General features: G+C 49.4%; 1 protein-coding gene across 1 annotated transcript; it reads left to right on the top strand.

The window, feature by feature from the left end:
• The first annotated feature begins 1,332 nt into the window (after positions 1-1,332).
• LOC132574501 (zinc finger protein 420-like) lies at positions 1,333-19,051 on the top strand. The gene is made up of 8 exons (XM_060242859.1): positions 1,333-1,583; positions 2,379-2,495; positions 8,590-9,065; positions 9,338-9,452; positions 11,443-11,507; positions 11,728-11,854; positions 15,700-15,816; positions 16,370-19,051. Exons 3-8 carry the CDS (start codon positions 8,643-8,645, stop codon positions 18,448-18,450), a joined length of 2,928 nt encoding a protein of 975 aa, XP_060098842.1. The 5' UTR covers positions 1,333-1,583; positions 2,379-2,495; positions 8,590-8,642; the 3' UTR covers positions 18,451-19,051.
• The last annotated feature ends 3,149 nt before the right edge of the window (positions 19,052-22,200 follow it).

Genomic DNA, 22,200 nt, shown 5'->3' with positions numbered 1-22,200 from the left:
GTATTGTGAGAAAGGAGAAAAGGACTTCTTTCTCTACTTTCTCCATCTCCTGCATAGTCTTGTAAACCTCTATCATGTCACCCCGCAGTCGACGTTTCTCCAAGCTAAAGAGCCCCAAGCGTTTAACCTTTCTTCATAGGGAAAGTGTTCCAAACCTTTAATCATTCTAGTTGCCCTTTTCTGCACTTTTTCCAATGCTACACCTTTTTGAGGTGCGGTGACCAGAACTGCACACAGTATTCCTGTGGTATATATAGCTGGTGGGGTTTGGAATGCCAAGTGGTACGAAGTTGAAAACCAATAGCAGCATAGTAAAATTAACAAGTTCAGAAAACCTTTGTTCTGGGTTGCCTGAGTGTGGGAAACCATCAAACAGTAACATGGCAGAAGGTGGGAAATGGCTGTTGATTATTCTATTGCACATAAACCTGGGTTAAAAAGAAGGCATTTCTTTCTAGGGTTGCCAAGTCCAATTTAAGAACTATCTGGGGACTTTGGGGGTGGAGTCAGACTTTGGGGGTGGAGCCAGGAGACATTAGGGGTGGGGCCAAGATCAAGGCTGTGAAGCATAATTGAACTCCAAAGGGAGTTCTGGCCATCACATTTAAAGGGACGGCACACCTTTTCAATGCCTTCCTTCCATAGGAAATAATGAAGGATAGGGGCACCTTCTTTGGGGTTCATAGAATTGGACCCCCCTGGTCCAATCTTTTTGAAACTTGGGGGGTATTTTGGGGAGAGGCACTAGATGCTATACTGAAAATTTGGTGCCTCTACCTTAAAAAACAGCCCCGCCCTGAGCCCCAGATATCCACGGATCAATCCTCCATTATTTTCTATGGGAATAAATCTCCCTAGGGAATAATAGAGTTCCCAGCAGACATTTCCCTCCCCCCACCCCCGCTTTCTGACGACCCTGAAGTGGGGGGAGGGCCTCCAAACCGGGGGATCCCCTGCCCCCACCTGGGGATTAGCAACCCTATTTCTTTTCCAGAGTTTGATTCAGAAGGTCGGAACGCTGAACTCACCCTACAAAAGGTGCATGAGGTGTGTATACATATTATATATATAATTTGTTCTGCAGCCGGAAGCGGTGCAGCCCCACCAGCGAGGGGTTTGGACGCGCTGCGGCCGCGGGAGAGCAGAGGAGGGGCGCCAGGGGGCGCTGGAGCCCCTTTCCCAGCGCTGCTCCCCGGAGAGGGAAGAGAAGGGGAGGGGGGCGTGCATGTCCGGGCCTGGCCTTTGCAACGGGACCCCGCCGGGAAGAGGTGTCCCCTCTGCCGTCCTGCAGCCCCGCAGTGTTGGGGCAGGAGGGGCCGAAGGAAAGAAGCAGCAGCCGCCTGCACGCCCCCCCCCCCCCCGCCGGTTGCAAAAGCAGCAGCCTCTCCCCGGGCGCCAGCAGGAGCCAGGCGGCCAGGGAAGGGGGGGGTCTTGCAGCACCCAAGGGAGAAGAGGGGAGGAGCCCGGCAGAGGCCCAGCAGCAGGCAGGACGCCCCCCCCCCCGCCTCCCCCAAGAGCTCCCGGCAGCAGCAGCAGGAGGCGGCGGGCGAGGCCCCGGGGCTTCTCCAACCTGCAGAGCCAGAGTGAGCCTCTCCTTCCAAGACTGGGAAGCAGCCCTCCCACCTCCCCGACGACGGCTTCTGGGGGGGGGGGACAATTGCTGTAGCCGCTAGGAATGGAGGCGCGGCTGGAGCACCCGGGGTGCTGCTGGCAAGGAGGGAGTACGGACACCCCCTTTCCCTGAGTCCTGCCCTCCAGAAGCCTTTAAGGGGACCCCGCCCCCTTTCAGGAGGGGTGAAGTTGCTCTGCAGGCCCTTTTCCGACTCCCTCTCCCCTCCCGCTTTGCTGCTTTGGGGCATCCCATTCCCAAGCTTTCCTGGGGCGATCTCTAAAGCTCCCCAGGCAGAAATGCAACTCCCCCCCCCAGGCTTGGATTGGAGTGTCCCCCCTGGAGAAACTGGCTTCCAAATCCGGCTTCCGGAGGGTTCCTGTTGGGTGTGTGAACTCAAGGAAGGACTGAAATGGGCGGTCCTCCTGCCAGGCTCATTGGGATCCGAATCCCTGCTGCCCTGCTCCCATCACGGGACCCTTGCTGGCTTGAATGACCCAATAGCGTGCTTGCCAGCGGGAACCCTGATCCTTGGCCCCCTTGGCCCAGTGCTCCAGCCTGCCTCATGCTGCTCCTAATAAAGAGCTGGGGTTTCACTGCCGCCTCGCCTCTTCCGTGCCTTGAACCCCCTGCATTGCAGCTCCCCTGGGTGCAGAGCAGGCCTGGGAGGTGGAGGGGTGGGGGTCCCCTGAGCTGGGTTTTGTTGTGCGTGGCTGGCTCCTGCTCAGTCTCTCCTGTTGTTCTTGTGTCTTTGATTTGGAACCTCCAGGTGGGGCCTGGAGTCTCCTGGGATACGTGATCTCCAGGCTACCTAGACCAGGTTGGAAGGCAGACTCCGCGGCATTCTACCCCCCTGAAGACCAGGCTCCACCCTCAAAATGTCCAGGTATTTCCCAGCCTGCAGCTGGAAACCCTCGAGAACGCATTTATCATAATCTTCATCCTTATCTAAAACAGCCCTCTGCTCACGATCTGAGTTCGATCCCGGTGGAAGCTGGTTCAGGTAGCCGGTACCAGGTTGACTCAGCCTTCCATCCTTCCAAGGTGGGTAAAATGTGTCCCCAGCTTGCTGGGGGGAGAGTGTAGATGGCTGGGGAAGGCAATGGCAAACCACCCCGTAAAAAAGTCTGCCATGAAAACGTTGTGAGAGCAATGTCACCCCAGAGTTGGAAACAACTGGTGCTTGCACAGGGGACCTTTCCTTTTCCTTTTTGAAAACAAAATAAAAATCTATTTATGAAAAGTTCAGCAGAAGGAAGGCTGAGGGAGAGACGATTAGAATCTGTCTATTTAAGAAGAAGATATAGGATTTATATCCCGCCCTGTCCTCTGAATCTCAGAGTCTCAGAACGGCTCACAATCTCCTTTCCCTTCCTCCCCCACAACAGACACCCGGTGAGGTGGGTGGGGCTGAGAGGGCTCTCACAGCAGCTGCCCTTTCAAGGACAGAGGCTCACAACGGCCTACAATCTGGATCGAGGCGGTGTGGCGGTATTGCTGTTGCTAGACCTATCGGCGGCGTTCGATGTGGTCGATCACCAGCTGCTGACCCGCTGCCTCGCCGACGCAGGGATTCAGGGGTTAGCCTTACAGTGGCTTTCCTCTTTCCTTGAAGATCAGGGAGAAAGGGTGGCGATTGGGGGAGAGCTGTCTCAGAGGCACCCACTTAATTGTGGAGTGCCTCGGGGCGGTTCTCTCTCCAATACTATTTAACATCTTTATGCCCCCCCTTGCCCAGATTGCCCGGGGACATGGGCTGGGTTGTCACCAGTATGCTGACGACACTCACCTCTATCTATTGATGGGAGGCCGAGCCCCCAATGCCCCTATAGATCTGGACCGGGCATTGCAAGCCGTTGCTGATTGGATCAAGCTGAGCGGGTTGAAATTGAATCCAGCGAAGACAGAGGTCCTTTGCCTAGGCCGCAGCGCCCCGGAAGGGGGGATTCCCCTCCCAGCTTTTGACAGGATGCCACTGGTACCAGTGCGGGAAGCCAGGAGCTTGGGAGTGCTACTGGAGTCCTCCTCGACAATGGAGGCCTAGATAGCGGCCACTGCCAAATCCGCCTTTTTTCATCTTAGACGGGCGAAGCAGTTGGCCCCCTTCTTGGAGCAAGGCGACCTGACAACAGTGATCCATGCGACGGTCACCTCGAGATTGGACTACTGTAATGCCCTCTACATGGGGCTGCCCTTGTACCGAACGCGGAAACTGCAGCTAGTGCAGAACGCAGCAGCCAGGCTGCTAGTGGGACTACCTTGGTGGGAACACGTGTGGCCTAGGCTGCCGGAACTGCACTGGCTGCCAATTGTATACCGGGTTCGTTACAAGGTGCTGGTTATCACCTATAAAGCCCTATATGGCCGAGGACCTGCCTACCTTAGGGACCGCCTCTCTCCATATGTTCCCCAGAGAGCACTGCGCTCCAGTTCACAAAATCTCTTGGAAATCCCTGGGCCTAAGGAGGCCAAACTTAAAACGACCAGGGAGCTGGCCTTCTCTATAAAAGCCCCCCAATGGTGGAATCAGCTGCCGGAGGAGGTGCGGGCCCTACGGGACCTCAACCAGTTCCACAAGGCCTGCAAAACTGCCCTCTTCCAAGAAGCCTTTAAGATGTAACCAGAATAAATATTACGCTGCCGGATAAATAGAGACTGTAGCACCACTGTACTGTTTTAACTTTTTAAAACTAATTTATATTTGTATTTATATTGTTATTGATTTTATCTGTTATTGTGATATCATGATTTCGTATCATGTTCTGTAAGCCGCCCTGAGCCTGCCTTGGCAGGGAGGGCGGGGTATAAATAAAAATTTACTTACTTACTTACTTACAATCTCCTTTCCCTTCCTTCCCACAACAGACACCGTGTGAGGTGGGTGGGGCTGAAAGAGCTCTTACAGCAGCTGACCTTTCAAAGACAACTCTGAGATAGCTATCACTGGCCCAAACAGGGGTGGCTCTAGGGTGAGTAGCGCCCTAGGCAGGCGCCCCCCCCCGGCGTAGCATTCCGCCCCCCCCCCACTGCAGCGCTCTGCTCGCCTGCCCCCGCCACGGCGACAGTACTCCGCTCGCTCCCTTCCCCCAGCTCACTGCAGCTAAAAGTAAACTCTGCCAGCTTCGCAGCCTGCGCGTTTTGTTAAGAGTTTTGTTAAGGGGGAAGGGAGTGAGGGGCGCACCACTGCCATAGTGGTGGCAGTGGGCAAACAGAGCACCAGGAGGGGTGGTGGTGGGCCGGAGGGGACTAGCAGCAGCAGTGGGGGGCGGGAGAGGCAAACTAAGCACTTGCCTGGGGCACTGGGGGGGAGGGGGGGAGCCCAATTTGCTGCCCCCTACCTCTCGGCGCCCTAGACAACAGCCTAGTTTGCTTATTGGGTGAGCCAGCCCTGGACTCAAGGCCATTCCAGCAGCTGTAAGTGGAGGAGTGGGCAATCAAACCCGGTTCTCCCAGATAAGAGTCCACGCAGTTCTCCCAGATAAGAGGCCAGTTTGGTGTAGTGGTTAAGTGCGCGGACTCTTATCTGGGAGAACGGGGTTTGATTCCCCACTCCTCCACTTGCACCTGCTAGTATGGCCTTGGGTCAGCCATAACTCTGGCAGAGGTTGTCCTTGAAAGGGCAGCTGCTGTGAGAGCCCTCTCCAGCCCCACCCACCTCACAGGGTGTCTGTTGTGGGGGAGGAAGGGAAAGGAGACTGTGAGCCGCTCTGAGACACTTTGGAGTGGAGGGCGGGATATAAATCCAATATCTTCTTCTGAACCACTACACCAAACTGGCTCTATTTATTCATTTGTTTGTTTCAAACCTTTCTAGGCCATCTTTCCAACCTGATAGTGTCTCCAAGGTGGCAAACGTCAAACTGTTAAAACATTTTAACATTAAAACTGCATTCAAAGCGATGTACGTATAGACACAAAATAATTCATTAAAATCCGGGGAAAGCGAATGAATGCACGTAACACCAGCACCAGGGAGAAGAGCCAGTAACAGGGGGATTGTGTCTGTGGGTGAGTTCTGGGAGAACGGGGTTTGATTCCCCACTCCTCCACTTGCAGCTGCTGGAATGGCCTTGGGTCAGCCAGAGCTCTCTTATCTGGGAGAACCGGGTTGGATTCCCCACTCCTCCACTTGCACCTGCTGGAATGCCCTTGGGTCAGCCAGAGCTCTGGCAGAGGTTGTCCTTGAAAGGGCAGCTGCTGTGAGAGCCCTCTCCAGCCCCACCCACCTCACAGGGTGTCTGTTGTGGGGGAGGAAGGGAAAAGAGATTGTGACCCGCTCTGAGACTCTTCGGAGTGGAGGGCGGGATATAAATCCAATATCTTCATCTACCTCACAGGGTGTCTGTTGTGGGGGAGGAAGGGGAAGGAGATTGTGAGCCGCTCTGAGACTCTTCGGAGTGGAGGGTGGAATATAAATCCAATATCTTCATCTACCTCAGAGGGTGTCTGTTGTGGGGGAGGAAGGGAAAGGAGATTGTGAGCCGCTCTGAGACTCTTCGGAGTGGAGGGCGGAATATAAATCCAAGGTGGCAAACATCAAACTGTTAAAACATTTTAACATTAAAACTACATTCAAAGCGATGTACGTATAGACACAAAATAATTCATTAAAATCCAGGGAAAGCGAATGAATGCATGTAACACCAACACCAGGGAGAAGAGCCAGTAACAGGGGGATTGTGTCTGTGGGTGAGCCTTCATCCATCCCAAAAATGCCTCCAGACACCTATTCACAGTTCCCGGGACCTCCTCGTCCCTCTGTTCGGGCTCTGAAAATCGTCTCCTCCCAAGCGGTGATTTTCCTCTCCTCTTTCTATTGTTTTATTCCAACCTTGTTTAACAGAAGCTTCAATCTGCCTTCGTCCTTCTGACACTTTAGGCTGGATGGGTCACCTGTCAATGCCCACCCTGCTGTGTGGACGGGGGGGAGGGGGCTTGGGAAGGTGAAGAGAGGGGCTGTTCTGGGCCCTGCCTGGTTTGAACCCCAAACCAGAGCCATGGCTTGCAGCTAGTTATACCCCTTTGCCACTGAGCAGCAAATCAGCATACAACGTAATACAGACGCTTAATAGATGCAAGGACTAAACAGGAAGAATTAACTTTGTTGACATGTTCAACATTTGTTTGATTTAATTCTGGGGGGGGAACATAGAGAAACAAATACATATATCAAAATTGGAGATTGATGTGCAAATGTAGCTTTCTTAATTGTGGAATGTTGAGAGTAATTCACTGAGCCCCTGTGGTTACATTTATCATGATATCTAGTCCTGCAACTGCACTGAGAGTTTCCTTCTAGTTGAGAGCCATGAGGAGCTGGTTTTCAGCCTTCCCAAAAATGTTTACTGCAGGTCTAACCAAGTGAAAAGGGGGAATCCCCGTGGCTTTTGAAACACGTGCTTTTGCCTAACCCTTCAGGTCTATTGCAGAGAAACAGACGATGGTTAAGGGGTCACCAGTCCCCCTGGTCCTTTTGGGGCCCCAGTTTAACTTAAGAATTAGCCCCTTGGACAGATTGAACCAATGTAATGAAGCTTGTTACATCCTTAAAGAGCCCAACAGAGACAGTTAACTTTTCAGAAGAACAAAGCAGGCATATCTAAAACAGCTTGGTATGTCATTTAACAATATTATATTAAACCTGGTCTCCAAATCACAGGGAGCACTTTAATTCTGATCTACCAGGGCAATTCTGGTGTTTTAATAGATTTATTAGATTTTCAGGTGAAAGGGAATGGGGAAGGGAAGGGGAAGGAAAGGGAAAAGGCTAGGGTACATTAATTAAAATTTTGTAGTGTTTCAACTTATACATTGTTCATTTCATATCATCATCAGTATCATTATAATATTCTCTGCAAATACATCTTATCATTCAGTAATACAATCATTAACATCTCTTAAACCTCCTACTGAGACAAGAATATAATTTTACACAGCAATAGTTATCATAAATTACCTTATTATCTTATTTTGGAAGTTTGTTTATTATAACGTAACCAGTTATATAGTGGTTTCCATATTTTCTTAGTTTCACAGAGATTGGCATCTCTCAGTCTGGCAGATAGTATGTCTATCTCTGCAAAGTCTAAAAGCTTAGATAATAACTCCTCTTTTCTTGGTATTTTGTGTAGTTTCCAGTATTTGGCATAGATTATTCTGGCTGCAGTCACTACGTATATTAAGAACACTTTAGTCTGTCTGGAATGATCTTCTGGTAGTTGTGGCGGAATTTATTTTGGGTTGGTCCTCTTTATGATCTTAAACATACTCTTAAATAAACAGTACTATATTTAATTAAAAAACTCTGGTTGAAATCTAATTTGTATTTTCAAGATCTTCTGTAGTAGATTGTGTACCATCTTCCAATAAGATTTGGTTCTGTCACATAACCACCATACATGGTAAAAAGTTCCAGTTGTATTCCTGCATTTCCAACACTTATTTGACATATTTTGGTACATTTTTGCTAATTTGTCTGGAGTTAAGTGCCATCTATAAATCATTTTACAGATATTTTAAGTTCATTGATCTGGTCATTTTTATATTACATTTCCACAGTTTCTCCCAGGCTTCTAAATCTATGTTATGTCCCAGGTTTTGGGCCCACATTCATGCAATCTTTGAATATCTCATCTTGCATCTTTAACTTTAAAAGAAAATTATAAAATTAGTTATTGGCTTAGTTTCTGATCCAAATACTATCTTATCGAAAGGCGATTGACCTTTGGCAAAGCCTATCATTTTAACTTTTGGAAATCTAGATTTGATTTGTAACTTCGTCCACCAGTCTAGTACAATCTCTTGTTGGCTTAATTCATCATCCATCTTTAATTCATCTATGTCAGAAAGAAAGGAGTCATATCGCCATATTTTTTGGAAGTCCAGCAGATTCCAGAAGTTGCGTAAATGCTTCTACCAGGGCAATTCTCATTCGCTTTCCTTGTGACATGTGACTGTCTCTGTATCTCTTTACACTCAAGTAACGAAAGGCATCTCTATCCAGTCGGAGGTGACCCAAGAGAAGGGGAGGGAGATGGAAGAGCAGGACCCAGAAGGAGCTGCAGCTGGCAAGACAGCAAGCAAAGGCCCCCCTCCCACCCAAGCTGGGGGTGGTGGTGAAGGCTGGGAAAGACCCATGCCAGAGACACCTTCTCAGGTCACGGAGATCTCAGAGGTGCATGGCCAACACTTCCGGCAGTTCCAGTACCGTGAGGCTGATGGGCCCCGAGAGGTTTGCAGCCGGCTCCATCGACTCTGCAGCCACTGGCTGAAGCCAGAGAGGAACTCCAAGAAGCAGATGGTGGACCTGGTGATCCTGGAGAGGTTCCTAGCCCTCCTGCCCCAGGAAATGCAGCGCTGGGTCAGGGAATGTGGGCCGGAGACCAGTTCCCAGGCGGTGGCCTTGGCCGAAGGCTTCCTCCTGAGTCAGGCCGAGGAGAAGAGGCAGGCAGAGCAGGTGAGGGGGTTTCCTCCAGCTGGGTCCAATTCAAGCAAGGATATTGGAGCTAATTCTAAAGTTTCCCTGAGAGATATTTGCCCAAGTGTTAATCATTCGAATGGGAGATTTAACTGCCTCCTTCAGCAGCCTCCTCTGCTAGAGAATTTCTTCTCCTTCCAGACATCTGGGTCTGCTGATGGAAGAGTGCAGAGTCTGGGAGTGGGGCAGGATCCCTTGCTTGGTCTCCTCTCCGTTCCATCTCTTCCCCTTCTCACTCGCTGCTCTTTCAGATGTGGGGACCATCTATGGAGAGAGAAGCTCCATTCCCTGAGGCAGAGCGAGGTTCCTTGGAGGAAGGGCAGAGGGCGCAGGCCCAGGAGGGTGCCCAAGATGCCCTCTCTTGTGGTAAGGACTCTTTTTGCCTGTTTACACTTGGGGGCCCCCCTGAATGTGATGGTTGGAGAGTGCAGGCCTGGAAAAGAATCCAATACTTCTTCACAGAACACACAGCAGTGAATGTCCACTGACTGTGATTCTTATTGAAGGGGATTAGACAAATTCATAGCAGGCAATTCCTCCCTTTAAGAACATAAGAGAAGCCATGTTGGATCAGGCCAACGGCCCATCAAGTCCAACACTCTGTGTCACACAGTGGCAAAAAAATTTATATACACACATACACTGTGGCTAATAGCCACTGATGGACCTGTGCTCCATATTTTTATCTAAACCCCTCTTGAAGGTGGCTATACTTGTGGCCGCCGCCACCTCCTGTGGCAGTGAATTCCACATGTTAATCACCCTTTGGGTGAAGAAGTACTTCCTTTTATCCATTTTAACCTTTCTGCTCAGCAATTTCATCGAATGTCCACAAGTTCTTGTATTCTGAGAAAGGGAGAAAAGTACTTCTTTCTCTACTTTCTCCATCCCATGCATTATCTTGTAAACCTCTATCATGTCACCCCGCAGTCGACGTTTCTCCAAGCTAAAGAGCCCCAAGCGTTTCAACCTTTCTTCATAGGGAAAGTGCTCCAGCCCTTTAATCATTCTAGTTGCCCTTCTCTGCACTTTCTCCAATGCTATAATATCCTTTTTGAGGTGCGGCGACCAGAACTGCACACAGTACTCCAAATGAGACCGCACCATCGATTTATACAGGGGCATTATGATACTGGCTGATTTGTTTTCAATTCCCTTCCTAATAATTCCCAGCATGGCGTTGGCCTTTTTTATTGCAGACGCACACTGTCTTGACATTTTCAGTGAGTTATGTTTAATGAACATAAGAACATGAGAAGCCCTGTTGCATCAGGCCAATGGCCCATCCAGTCCAACACTCTGTGTCTCATAAGAACATAAGAGAAGCCATGTTGGATCAGGCCAGTGGCCCATCCAGTCCAACACTCTGTCTTACAGTGGCCAAAAAAACTAAGATCCATTAGAACATTCATGTCTCACCTTCCTTCCATAAGAGGAACTCAGGGTGGCTCAAAAAAGAAAAGTAAAGTTAGACAAACCTGGGCAGAGCTATTCATCTGGGTGAATAAAGGGAGCCTCTGCCTTCTGGGGCAGCACTGAACACTGAAAACCAGTTCTTAAGGGCCCAATAGCCATGGGAAAATCTTGCTTGTGGGTCCTCTCTTATAGGGGAATCTGTAGGAAGTAGGGTGCTGCAGGAGCGATGACCGGCTGTGCCCTCAAACCCCAGGAGATTCGGGGAGGGTCTTGGAGTGAAGTTTGGCATGGATGTTACCCTAGATTCTCCAGGAGCTCTTAAGTGAAGTCTGTGTTTTGGGCTGAATGTAATGGAGACATGTCGTTTGATGTCATTTCCACCCCCAGTCCAGACTGAAGGGCCCACTGCCAGCTGGCAGGAGAAGGGGACTCCTGGGTGTTTGGTCTGATCCAGCAGGGATGCTGTGACCTTTGGAACTCCAGAGTTCACAGGGCACATTTCAGGTCTCACAGAAGCCTGGAATATGTTGGCAGCTTTTATCACCCCCTGAGGCTCATGGGTGCTTCTCTTCTGTCTCTCCCAGAATTTCGTAAAAAGGATGAAAGAATGTGTGGAGTGTGGGGCACAGTGAGAGGGCTTCTAATGTCCTGGCCCCACTGATTGGCCTCCTGATGGCACCTGGGGTTTTTTTGGCCCTTGTGTGACACAGAGAGTGTTGGACTGGATGGGCCGTTGGCGCGATCCAACATGGCTTCTCTTATGCTCTTATGAGTACTTCTGCCTTTCCCAGAATTTAGTAAAAAGGGTGAAAGGTTGTGTGGAGTGTACACAGGGCAAGGTTTCCAACTCCTCGGAAGGGAGTGTGTGAAGCGAGGAACAAACAAGTAAATGGGACAGGAAGTCACAGCAAACACCCTTCCTCCTTTCTCTTCCTAACAGGCACTGGAGAGATGCTGTTGAGTCATTCCAGCGGTGTGGAAACAGCTGCTTCACCTCCAGTCCAGGTAGGGGGGATGAGCAGGGGTCAGCCTGGGTTCCCCCCTCCTTTCTCAGGGGGGCTTTTGCTCCTGCAGTTTCTACAGTGGTCCAGGTAAGAGAGGCTCTGAATACCACTCCCTTGACCTGTGCCAAGACATACATCCCGTTCCATCCCAGACTACTCCCTTCCAGCTTACAGTCTCTGCTTGGCATGATCTCTGATGAGGAATCTGCTTTTTCTTCCAGTGCCCCTTTTCCTTTGAGGAGGTGTCTGTCTGTTTCACCGCAGCAGAATGGGAGCTGCTGGATCCAGACCAGAAGACTCTCTACAGGGAAGTCATGCGGGAGAACTATCTGAGCGTCATCTCTCTGGGTAAGGAGGATCTTCCACAAGTGCCAAAGGTGTGAATGGGATGATGCATGAAACAAACTGTTGAACAGCAATGAGGCCTCTCCAGATAGTTGCCAAGGGGCAGCTGAGACCAGTGTTGTGGCCATCACCCGAGCCAGAGAAGGTGTCCTGGCCAGAGGCAAAGGTGGGGATGAGCGACTGTTGTGTAGCAGGCACAAGCCAGCAAGCCAGATGCACTTAGGTGCTCACACAACGTCCAGAGTTCTATCCCAGAAGTCATTTCCAGAAGGGGAAAGCCAGAGAGTGTAGCCTGGAGGTCCAAGGGTCTTCCACAAGGTAGGCAGTCACAAAGTCAAAGTCCCAAGCCAATCCAAGGTCACACAGAGAATGCTCGATGAGGAGTTGTGATTGCAGAGTTTAGCAGGATGACTTGGTGCTTCCACAACATGCAGGCTCCAGCACTGGGTTTTATAGGCCCTTCCTGACAAGCCCTTGTCAGCAGCCAGCTGCTTGGGAGTCCTGCTGCAATGACTGCAGGTTGTACTCAGGAAGGAGCTGGCAGTGGGCCAGGAGACGTGCACTCTGCCTCCTTGCTTGCAGCTCCCATCTAAGCTTCTGTCTCAGATACTCAAAGGGTGCAGGTGAGCCTGGTGGACTGGTCTTAGAATCTGCATCCCAGGCAATCTAGGCCTGGCATTACAAGCCTTGGTATATTTTGGCTCAGGCTGAGTCAAATGAAGTCGCAGTGGCCCGGGAAGGGAGATCCCTTTGCCGGCTTTTGACGGGGTACCGTTGATACCGGCCCTGAAGGTCAAGAGCCCGGGAGTGCTGCTGGAGTCCTCTCTGACTATGGAGGCCCAGGTAGCAGCCACTATCAAATCCACCTTCTTCCATCTGCGGCTGGTACGGCAGTTGGCCCCTTTTCTGGAGCATAGCAACTTAGCAATGGTGATCCATGCCCACGGTCACTTCAAGAATAGACTACTGTAATGCCCTTGACATGGGGCTACCCTTGACTCTGATCCAGAAATTACAGCTAGTGCAGAACGCTGCAGCGTGGTTGTTAATGGGGCTCCCTCAACAGGAGCACATTAAATCACTGCTGAAAGAGCTGCACTGGCTGCCTATCGTGTTCTGAATCCCTTTCAAGGTGCTGGTATTGACCTTTTAAGCCCTATATGGTTGGGGGGCCTGTTTGTGTATGGGACCGCTTTTCCCTATATGTTCCCCAGGGAGCTTTGTGTTCGGGAGTTCAAAATCTCCTCTCCATCCCCAGACCAGACTGAACTCTACAAGGGCCGGGGCCTTCTCGGTGGTAGTGCCGGTGAGGTGGAACACCCGCCCAGAGGCCATAAGGGCCCTGCAGGATCTTTCCCATTTCCGCAGGGCCTGCAAAACAGAATTATTTCAGTTGGCCTATAATGTCTGGATGGGAGAGGGCTGCCACTTCAACAGAGGCTGAGGAACACCAGCTGTGAGGAATTGGAGACCACAACAAGTACCACTGTCAGATAAAAGTCACAATGAAAGAACTAGATTGCCTGCTGAAGAAAGTTCTGCTCCCGCCTATCTAATTTCTTCTGAGTAGCACCACAATGTTGTTTTAAATGATTTCAATATTGTCTAAGTTTAATGATTTTAGTATTAATTTCTAGTTGATTGTTAGCTGCCCTGAGTCTGCTTGCGGAGAGGGTGGGATATAAATCCAAAGTAAATTTTAAAAAATTAAAAAATAGAGTTGGAAGGAAGCTCCAGGGACATGTAGTCCAGCCTCCTGCACAATGCAGGAAATTCACATATACCTCTTCACCACCCCCACTGCCACCTGCCCCACCCCCGGAAGATGGGAGGGGGCCCTCCAGAATTGCTGGCAAAGTGGCCTGGTGAAAAAAATTCTGCCTGACCCCAGAGCGGCAAACATTTCCTGGACGGGCAAGAAAGCTATTGAGAACCAACCACTGATGCAACCCTTCCTGCCCTCCTCGTGATCTGCCCAAGTTCACAGAACCAGCATTGCTGTCAGATGGCTGTGTTACCTTCTGTTTAAAAACCTTCAAACAAGGAGAGCCCACCACTTCCCAAGGAAGCCTGTTCCACTGTAGAACTGCTCTTAACAGTCAGGAAGTTCTTCCTAATTTTGAGTGGAAACTCTTCTGATTTAATTTCAACCCACTGGTTTGGGTCCTACCTTCCGGGGCCGCAGAAAACAATTATTCACTATCCTCTATGACACCCCTTCACATACTTGACAATAGCTATTATATCACTTAGTCATCTCCTCTCTAGACTAAACATAGCCAGATCCTTCAGCCTTCCTCATAGGCCTTGGTCTCCAGACCCCTCACCATTGTAGAATTATGGAGCTGGAAGGGGCCAAACAGTCAACTGCCCTTGTTCAATGCAGGATCAGCCTAAAGCATCCCTGACGTTTTGTCCAGCCGCTGCTTAAAGACTGCCACTGAGGGGGCGTTCACCACCTCCCTAGGTAGCCAATTCTATTGTTGAACAACTCTTAGCATTAAAAAGTTTCCCCTAATATCCAGCAGGTACATTCCTACCCTTCATTTGAACCCATTATTACGAGTCCTCTCTTCTGCTGCAACAGGAACTGCTCCCCACCTTCCTCTATGTGACAGCCCTTGAAATACTTAAAGAGAGCAATCATGTCTCCCCTCAACCTCCTCCTCTTCAGACTGAAGATTCCCAAGTCCCTCAGCCTTTCTTAATCACTTGAGCCTCACCTGCTGCATCAGGGCTGGGTGGTGGCTCTGGATCAGCTGCTGGTGGTGAGTCTTGGTTAGCCTGCAGCTCATCAGCCTCTTTCCTGCTTCTGCTGACTCAGGCCAGCCATGCATGACTCCCCTTCTCCTGAGGAGTCCTCACCCCTGAGGACTTCATACTGAGCTCAGGCTGGCCCAGAACTGGGATGCTCAGAAAGACTCTGGAAGGGGCTAGTTCCTGATTTCGCTTTTCATAACATTTACAACACACGCGTTGCCTTCGATAGAATCACAAACATTCCCTTTAACTGTGATTTGGAAATTATCTTGTCAAGACCCCAAGCCTGGGTCCCCAGTCTTGGTACCTGAACATCACCCAGTTCAGTGGGTTCACACTGGTAAGGCAGACCCTTTTTAAAATATAGAAAGATTGATGAAGGATGTGAAAACAATACATTACTAAACAGTGCAATTTCTACAGTTCAGGAACAGAAAACCATGAAAAGCTCACTGTTCTGTCTTATACATGAAATACCTGGTATTAGATAGTACTTCTTCTTACAGCATAAGTATGCCATCTGTAGCCTAAGGTATTCTACAAAAAAAATTCATCACAGTGAAGCAAGAAAATATCAAAGCATACTAGAATAGCATGAGCATAAAGTTTGCATGACTTCCCTCTGGTCTCTACTAGTTTTATACTTTCTGCCCCTCCAGAGTCAGGTGGTCCAAATAACCCAATCAAGGGTCCTCCCTGATGGAATTATCAGGAGGCTGTCAGCACCATCCCAATCTCCCCTCCCTCCTAGTTACACAATGGGATACACAAAGGGTCTCACAATTACCAATTACCACAGTCTTGAGTCTGACCCTGAAAATAATAAGGATGTTAGCGACAGGGAGAGTCAAATCATGAGCACCTGCAGATCAGACCAGGCTACTTAAAAATCACGTTAACCCTTGAGGGGGACTTCGGTGCTTTGCCTCACAGTTCTGTCCCCCTTATACTAGTTGAGATTGTAGGCTATGATCTCGACTGTGCTTCCATCCTTCCAGTAGAATTTGTACTATTGAATTTCTTCCCATCCACATAAAAGAGAATGATCTCTCTCTCTCCCCCTCCCTTCACCCCCCCCCCCCAAGAAGAAAGGATAAGAGAGACTTTTGTGGAGAAAGACAGTGGTTTCACATCTGAAGAAATGCTGGAGAGTTTTTCAAGGGGATCCCAAAGACATATTTCCTTCCCAACTCAGCAGGCTGAGAGTGAGTATCCTTCACAGTTCTGTCAAGGGAACAGGCAAGGAGTAGCTATGGGGTTTTTTTTATTCACTTCTGAGCAACATCTGGTTTGGTACACTCATGCAGCCTGCTGGGTAAGGAGGCAGGAAGGGAGGCCTTCATGGAACTGGGATTTAGAAGGATATGGCCTGTCCGGAAGGGGTCGGTTTTAGCAAAACCAGTCATTGCTGTGAACCTGCTCATCATTTAAATAAACCTTATTTGAATAACATCACAGAGGTGGACTGAGGGACTGCTGCACAGAATCTGACAACAGAGTCCTCTGCTGAAAGGCTGGTGTTGGCTAACAGCCGAAATGAGTCTGGAGTTGGGGTGTTAATTGGCATTACAAGCTCAGCCATGGCTCTTGAGTGGATGAGGTATCCTTAAATACTACCGTAGACATTCTGGGGAAAGATGGGAGGATGTTAAGATCAGGGAAGCTGGAGGATACTGAAGAGCCATCAGTCACAAAGAAGTTTTTGGACATTACCTGCCCTCCCAGGTGTTAATGGGAGCTCTCTCTTTCTTCCTGCAGAGGATGATCAGAGAAACGAGGAGGGTGAGGAACTTCTCCAGCACTTGCCAGATCAAGATCAAGACTTGAAAGAAAACAAAAGATATCAAAGCAGACCTAAGAGAAAGGAAGGCAGCTGTAAGCTTGAGAAGAGGAAAGAAAAAAGGATTAATGTACATTTTTCAAAGCAGAGAATAATTAAGGCATGTACATCCAATCAGTATAGAAAGTACTTCAAAAATAGATCACAGCTCCTTGTGCACCAAAGAGTACACAAAGGCAAGAAACCTTCTGAATGCTTTGAGTGTGGAAAGAGATTCAGTGACAGTGGCACTCTTAAACGGCATCACAGGACCCACACAGGGGAGAAGCCCTTTGAATGCTCAGAGTGTGGGAAGAGATTCAGTGACAGTGGCAGTCTTAAACGGCATCACAGGACCCACACAGGGGAGAAACCCTTTGAATGCTCAGAGTGTGGGAAGAGATTCAGTGACAGTGGCACTCTTAAACGGCATCACAGGACCCACACGGGGGAGAAAGCCTTTGACTGTTCAGAGTGTGGAAAGAGATTCAGTCGGAGTGGCACTCTTCAACTACATCAAAGAACCCACATTGGGAAGAAACGTTTTGAATGCTCAGAGTGTGGGAAGAGATTCAGTGTTAGTGGCAATCTAAAACTGCATCAGAGAACACACACAGGGGAGAAACCTTTTGAATGCTCAGAGTGTGGAAAGAGATTCAGTCGGAGTGCCACTCTTCAACGGCATCAAAGAACCCACACAGGAGAGAAACCTTATGAATGTTTAGAGTGTGGGAAGAGATTCAGTCGGAGTGGCCATCTTCAACGACATCAAAGAATCCACACAGGAGAGAATAATTTTGAATGCTCAGAGTGTGGGAAGAGATTCAGTCGGAGTGGCACTCTTCAACGGCATCAAAGAACCCACACTGGAAAGAAACGTTTTGAATGCTCAGAGTGTGGGAAGAGATTCACTTGGAGTGGCTATCTTCAGCTGCATCAACGAACCCACACAGGAGAGAAACCTTTTGAATGTTCAGAGTGTGGAAAGAGATTCAGTTGGAGTGGCTATCTTCAGCTGCATCAAAGAACCCACACAGGAGAGAAACCTTTTGAATGTTCAGAATGTGCGAAGAGATTCAGTCGGAGTGGCCATCTTCAACGGCATCAAAGAACCCACACAGGGAAGAAACCTTTTGAATGCTCAGATTGTGGGAAGAGATTCAGTCAGAGTGGCACTCTTCAACTGCATCAGAGAATCCACACAGGGGAGAAACCTTTCAAATGTTTAGACCGTGGGAAGAGATTCAGTCACAGTGGCCATCTTCAACGGCATCATAGAACCCATACGGGAGAGAAACCTTTTGAATGTTCAAATTGTGGGAAGAGATTTAGTCACAGTGCAACTCTTCAACTGCATCAAAGAACACACACAGGGGAGAAACCTTTTGAATGTTCAGAGTGTGGAAAGAAATTCAGTGAATGTGGCAGTCTTCGCCACCATCTAAGAACTCACACAGGGGAGAAACCTTTTGAATGCTCCGAGTGTGGAAAGAGATTCAGTGAATGTGGCAGTCTTCGACACCATCTAAGAATCCACACAGGGGAGAAACCTTTTAAATGTTTGGAGTGTGGAAAGAGATTCAGTCGGAGTGGCCATCTTCAGCGGCATCAAAGAACTCACACAGGGGAGAAACCTTTTGAATGTTCAGAGTGTGGGAAGAAATTCAGTGTCAGTGACAGTCTAAAACTGCATCAGAGAACCCACACAGGGGAGAAACCTTTTGAATGTTCAGAGTGTAGGAAGAGATTCAGTCGGAGTGGCACTCTTCAACTGCATCAGAGAACCCATACAGGGGAGAAACCTTTTGAATGCTCAGAGTGTGGAAAGAGATTCAGTGAAGGTAGCAGTCTTCGACACCATCTAAGAATCCACACAGGGGAGAAACCTTTTGAATGTTTGGAGTGTGGAAAGAGATTCAGTCGGAGTGGCCATCTTCAGCGGCATCAAAGAACTCACACAGGGAGAAACCTTTTGAATGCTCAGAGTGTGGAAAGAGATTCAGCGTCAGTGGCAATCTAAAACTGCATCAGAGAACACACATGGGAGAAACCTTTTGAATGTTTGGAGTGTGGGAAGAGATTCAGTCAGAGTGGCCATCTTCAGCTGCATCATAGAACCCACACAGGAGAGAAACCTTTTGAATGTTCAGAGTATGGAAAGAGATTCAGTCGAAGTGGCACTCTAAAACTGCATCAGAGAACCCACAGAGGAGAGAAACTTTTTGAATGTTGAGAGTGTGGAAAAGTGATTAAGTCGGAGTGGCCATCTTGCATCAAAGAATCCACACGGGGAGAAATCTTTTACATGCTCAGATTGTGGAAAGAGGTTTAAGTCCTCAAATTCATACCACAATCCCACATGCTGTTAAAGGGATACCTCACTTTTCCCCTCCAGGATCTTGGCAACAGTAGATTAAGTGTTTCTTTACGAATCAGAAAACTCTGCTAACGAAAAGTCAGAGCTCATTAAAGAGATTATTATACGTTTCAGGTAAATTTGACTTTGTCCTTTTAGTGCTCTGTGGATTTTTTTTAATGTGTTGGGCTTCATTAAGTATGTCAGTTTGGTGTTGCATGTCTTTTTTCAATTGTGTATAAAGTTCTTTAAAAATTCTCCTTCAGGTGCTTGAGACTCACACCTTGGGCCATGACTGAACTTCATGAATTAATCCAACCCATTTTGCCCCTGTTCATTTATGATGTGGTCAGTTAATTTCAAGAGCCAGAATGTTGAGTTAAGACGACCGGGTAGATCTGGGTTCAAATCCACAGTAGCCCTGGAAACTCTTTGAATGACCTTTAAGCTTTTTGTACCCAGAATAAAACGTTGTTTCAGGGTGCCCCAGAACTCAGTGTTGCACTGTACATTGGTCTTCCCTCAAAATCAATTCAGTTGGGGAAAATATACGGCCCTCGAGACGGAAGTTCCCCACCCCTGGTCTAGATAGATCCAGGTGGGCCGCTGTGTTGGTCTGAAGCAGTAGAACAAAGTAGGCGTCCAGGAGCTCTTTTAACACCAATGAAGTTTTATTCAGAATGTAAGCTTTCGTACGCATGCAGACTTCATCAGACAATGGAACGGGGTACAGCGAGCAGAGCTGTTTATCTCATTGCATATACTAAACCCACCTTCCACTATATTTTAATGTATTCTTTTTTTTCTAATTGCAAATCAGAATGTTGTTTATATGTGTGCTACATGTTAACGATCTGCAGGCAACTCTGAAGCCAAGATGACGGATCACCCTCATTTTAACCCAGACTTATTAGCAATAAAATGATTAACAGACATTTGTTACCTCATTCTCCCATTCTGACATGTTACCATTTATTGGTTTCCCGTGCGGGGGGGGGGGCAGGGCTCCCTCTGGGTGTCCTGCCCCCCCAGGGAAAGTGCATGCGCAGTACATCGCCTCTCATTTCCTGGTGTAGTGAACGCTGCATGGTCACTGTCTGGCTATGCCTGGCAGATGGTCATTGCAATGGCCTCTCCTACATTACTGCATCCGTGGCAACACCTTCTCGCTGGTCCCCCCCATTTTCACAGAGTTTGCCACGTTATGGTGTGACCGAATGTCCGGCGGTGTAACCGGATCGGCAGGCTGGGCTCACCAACCTCGCCAGCCAAGAGAAGGAAAACTCTTAACATCAAGCCCGGGCAGACAGAGCTCGTTAATGTAACATCTACCACCTGGAGGACTCGCTGCTGGCGTCCCGGCTTACTGGGCCATGGCAGATGACCCCATGGTGAAAGGGTGGAGCCAGTACTGCGCACACTGCGCTTCACCTAAAAATTCCTCTGCGCAGGCCTGAAGGGTATACAGCACCAACCCCAAATCAGACTTTTCCCTGCAGCCACTGTGGCCGGACCTGCCTGTCCCGCATTGGTCTTGTCAGCCACCAGCGAGCCTGCAACAGACGTTGACTACTGCACCTTTCTTAAATCTTCGTTCGCGACGTCAAGCCGAGAGAGAGAGAGGTTTCCCGTGCAAATGCTATCCAGACCAAATGTTCTTTCAGTTTGTTAATTTCACTATACCACTTTGCATTCTCAGCCACTGCCTACCAGCTATAAGTAGCTCTGCTCACGTTACGCCATTCCATGAAGTCTGCGTGCACACGAAAGCTTACATTATGCATAAAACTTTGTTGGACTCCTACTTTATTCATCCGCCTATTTGTCTCAAACCTTTCTAGGCCATCTTTCCACCCCAGTAGTGTCTCTAAAGTGTCAAACATCAAACCATTAAAGCAGTTCAGCATTATGACTGCATCCAAGGTGATGTATATCTATGTAACGATTACATAAAAATTCCTTCCCAGGCCCACAGAAGAAAGTGCTTTTGACGTGGTAGAAATATGCCAGGAAGACCAGGGAAGGGACCGGAGGGCTCCATTGCCACAAGGTGCTTTAGCAACCGAGGTTGGTCCAGACTAGGAAGGGACCACAGCGGGAAGCGTTTGTGTGATGCAGCCTCGATGCTTTGTGATATTGTGAATAAAATAAAATGGCGATTTGGCTGCTATCCACCCAAAGCGCCCAACACTATTCAGGTGTAAGTAGGTTTTCTTCCTCTGTGTCAGACAGTGGCCAAAACACCGGGGGCGTCTGGGGGTCCATCTCAGTGGGGCCAGAACTCCAGAAGCCCCCCCCCCGCAGATCCCAAGAAGACAGAGCACCCCTGCCCCAGATGATCCTGTCACGATCCCAGGACTGAGGCGAAACCCCAGGAGGCCTCTGAGGCCTGCTGTAAAGTTGACAAGAGGCCTACATTTCCCAGGCCCCCTCTGAGCCCTGTGATTGGACTGTGGTGGAACCAGAGGGAAGGGAAGGCCAATCACCACCCAGGGGGAGGGCATAGGGAGAAAGCATATAAGGCCCTGCTGTCAAGGGAAGGCCTCTCTCCTCCTGGGAGCTGCGCGAGGAGCAAGAGGGGCTGCAGCAGCCAGCAGGAGAGGATCCCCCCCCCTCAATCCACTTCCATCCATCCAAGGAAGGCGGGCCAGATCCAGGGGGGGCCTGGGGCAGCGCACACCAGGTAGGCAGCTGCCTGTGGAAGTTTATTGTGGGCCCCTTTCTGGGCGAATTCTGCTCTCTTGGCTGGAAATAATATCTCTCTGTTCAGGCTCCTAGAAACCTCTCCTCCCAATTGGGCTTTTTTCTCCTCTCTGGGTTGGTTTCTGCACCAAAACCAGGGAGGAAAGCCAGTACCGGAGCAGAGGATTACGTTCCAGTGGGGGAGCCTTCCTCCACCCCAAAACTGTTGAGGTCCCCCCCTCCCCGAGCTCCACCCCTGAATTCTCCAGGAATCCCCTAACCCAGAGTTGGCAACCCTACCTGGGTGAGCAGGGGTTGGAGGTGACAGGAGGCAATGATCCTCCGTGCACGTACCTGGGAAGAGCCCAGGGGAAGGTATTTCCTGGTTGACTTGCATGCAGGCTGGTTCAAGGCATGTTGTCCCCCCAAGCCAGGGAAGCCCGTTGCCTCCTGGGAGCCTGGGCTGCAGGTAGCGAAGCAGTGCCCGGGGAGGAGGCCTGTCCAGGGTTGCCATGGAAATAATGTCTCCCTGCTCAGTCTGCTAAAAGGGCTCCTCCCGAGCGGTTGTTTTCCCTCCACTCTCTGTTGGTTTCTTCCCACCTTGTTTAAATAGAAGCTTTAATTTGCCTCAAAAGCTTGATGGGTCACCTGTCAGTGCCCTTCTGGGGTGTGGGGGGTGCTTGGGAAGGGGAGGAGGGGGCTATTTGGGGCTCTCCCTGGTTTGGGGGTTGC

The sequence above is a fragment of the Heteronotia binoei genome, chromosome 6 (assembly GCF_032191835.1).
Source record: "Heteronotia binoei isolate CCM8104 ecotype False Entrance Well chromosome 6, APGP_CSIRO_Hbin_v1, whole genome shotgun sequence".
In the NCBI taxonomy this organism is placed as follows: Eukaryota; Metazoa; Chordata; class Lepidosauria; order Squamata; family Gekkonidae; genus Heteronotia; species Heteronotia binoei.
The sequence above is the reverse complement of the archived record's forward strand: the minus strand, read 5'-3'. Positions and strand labels throughout refer to the sequence as shown.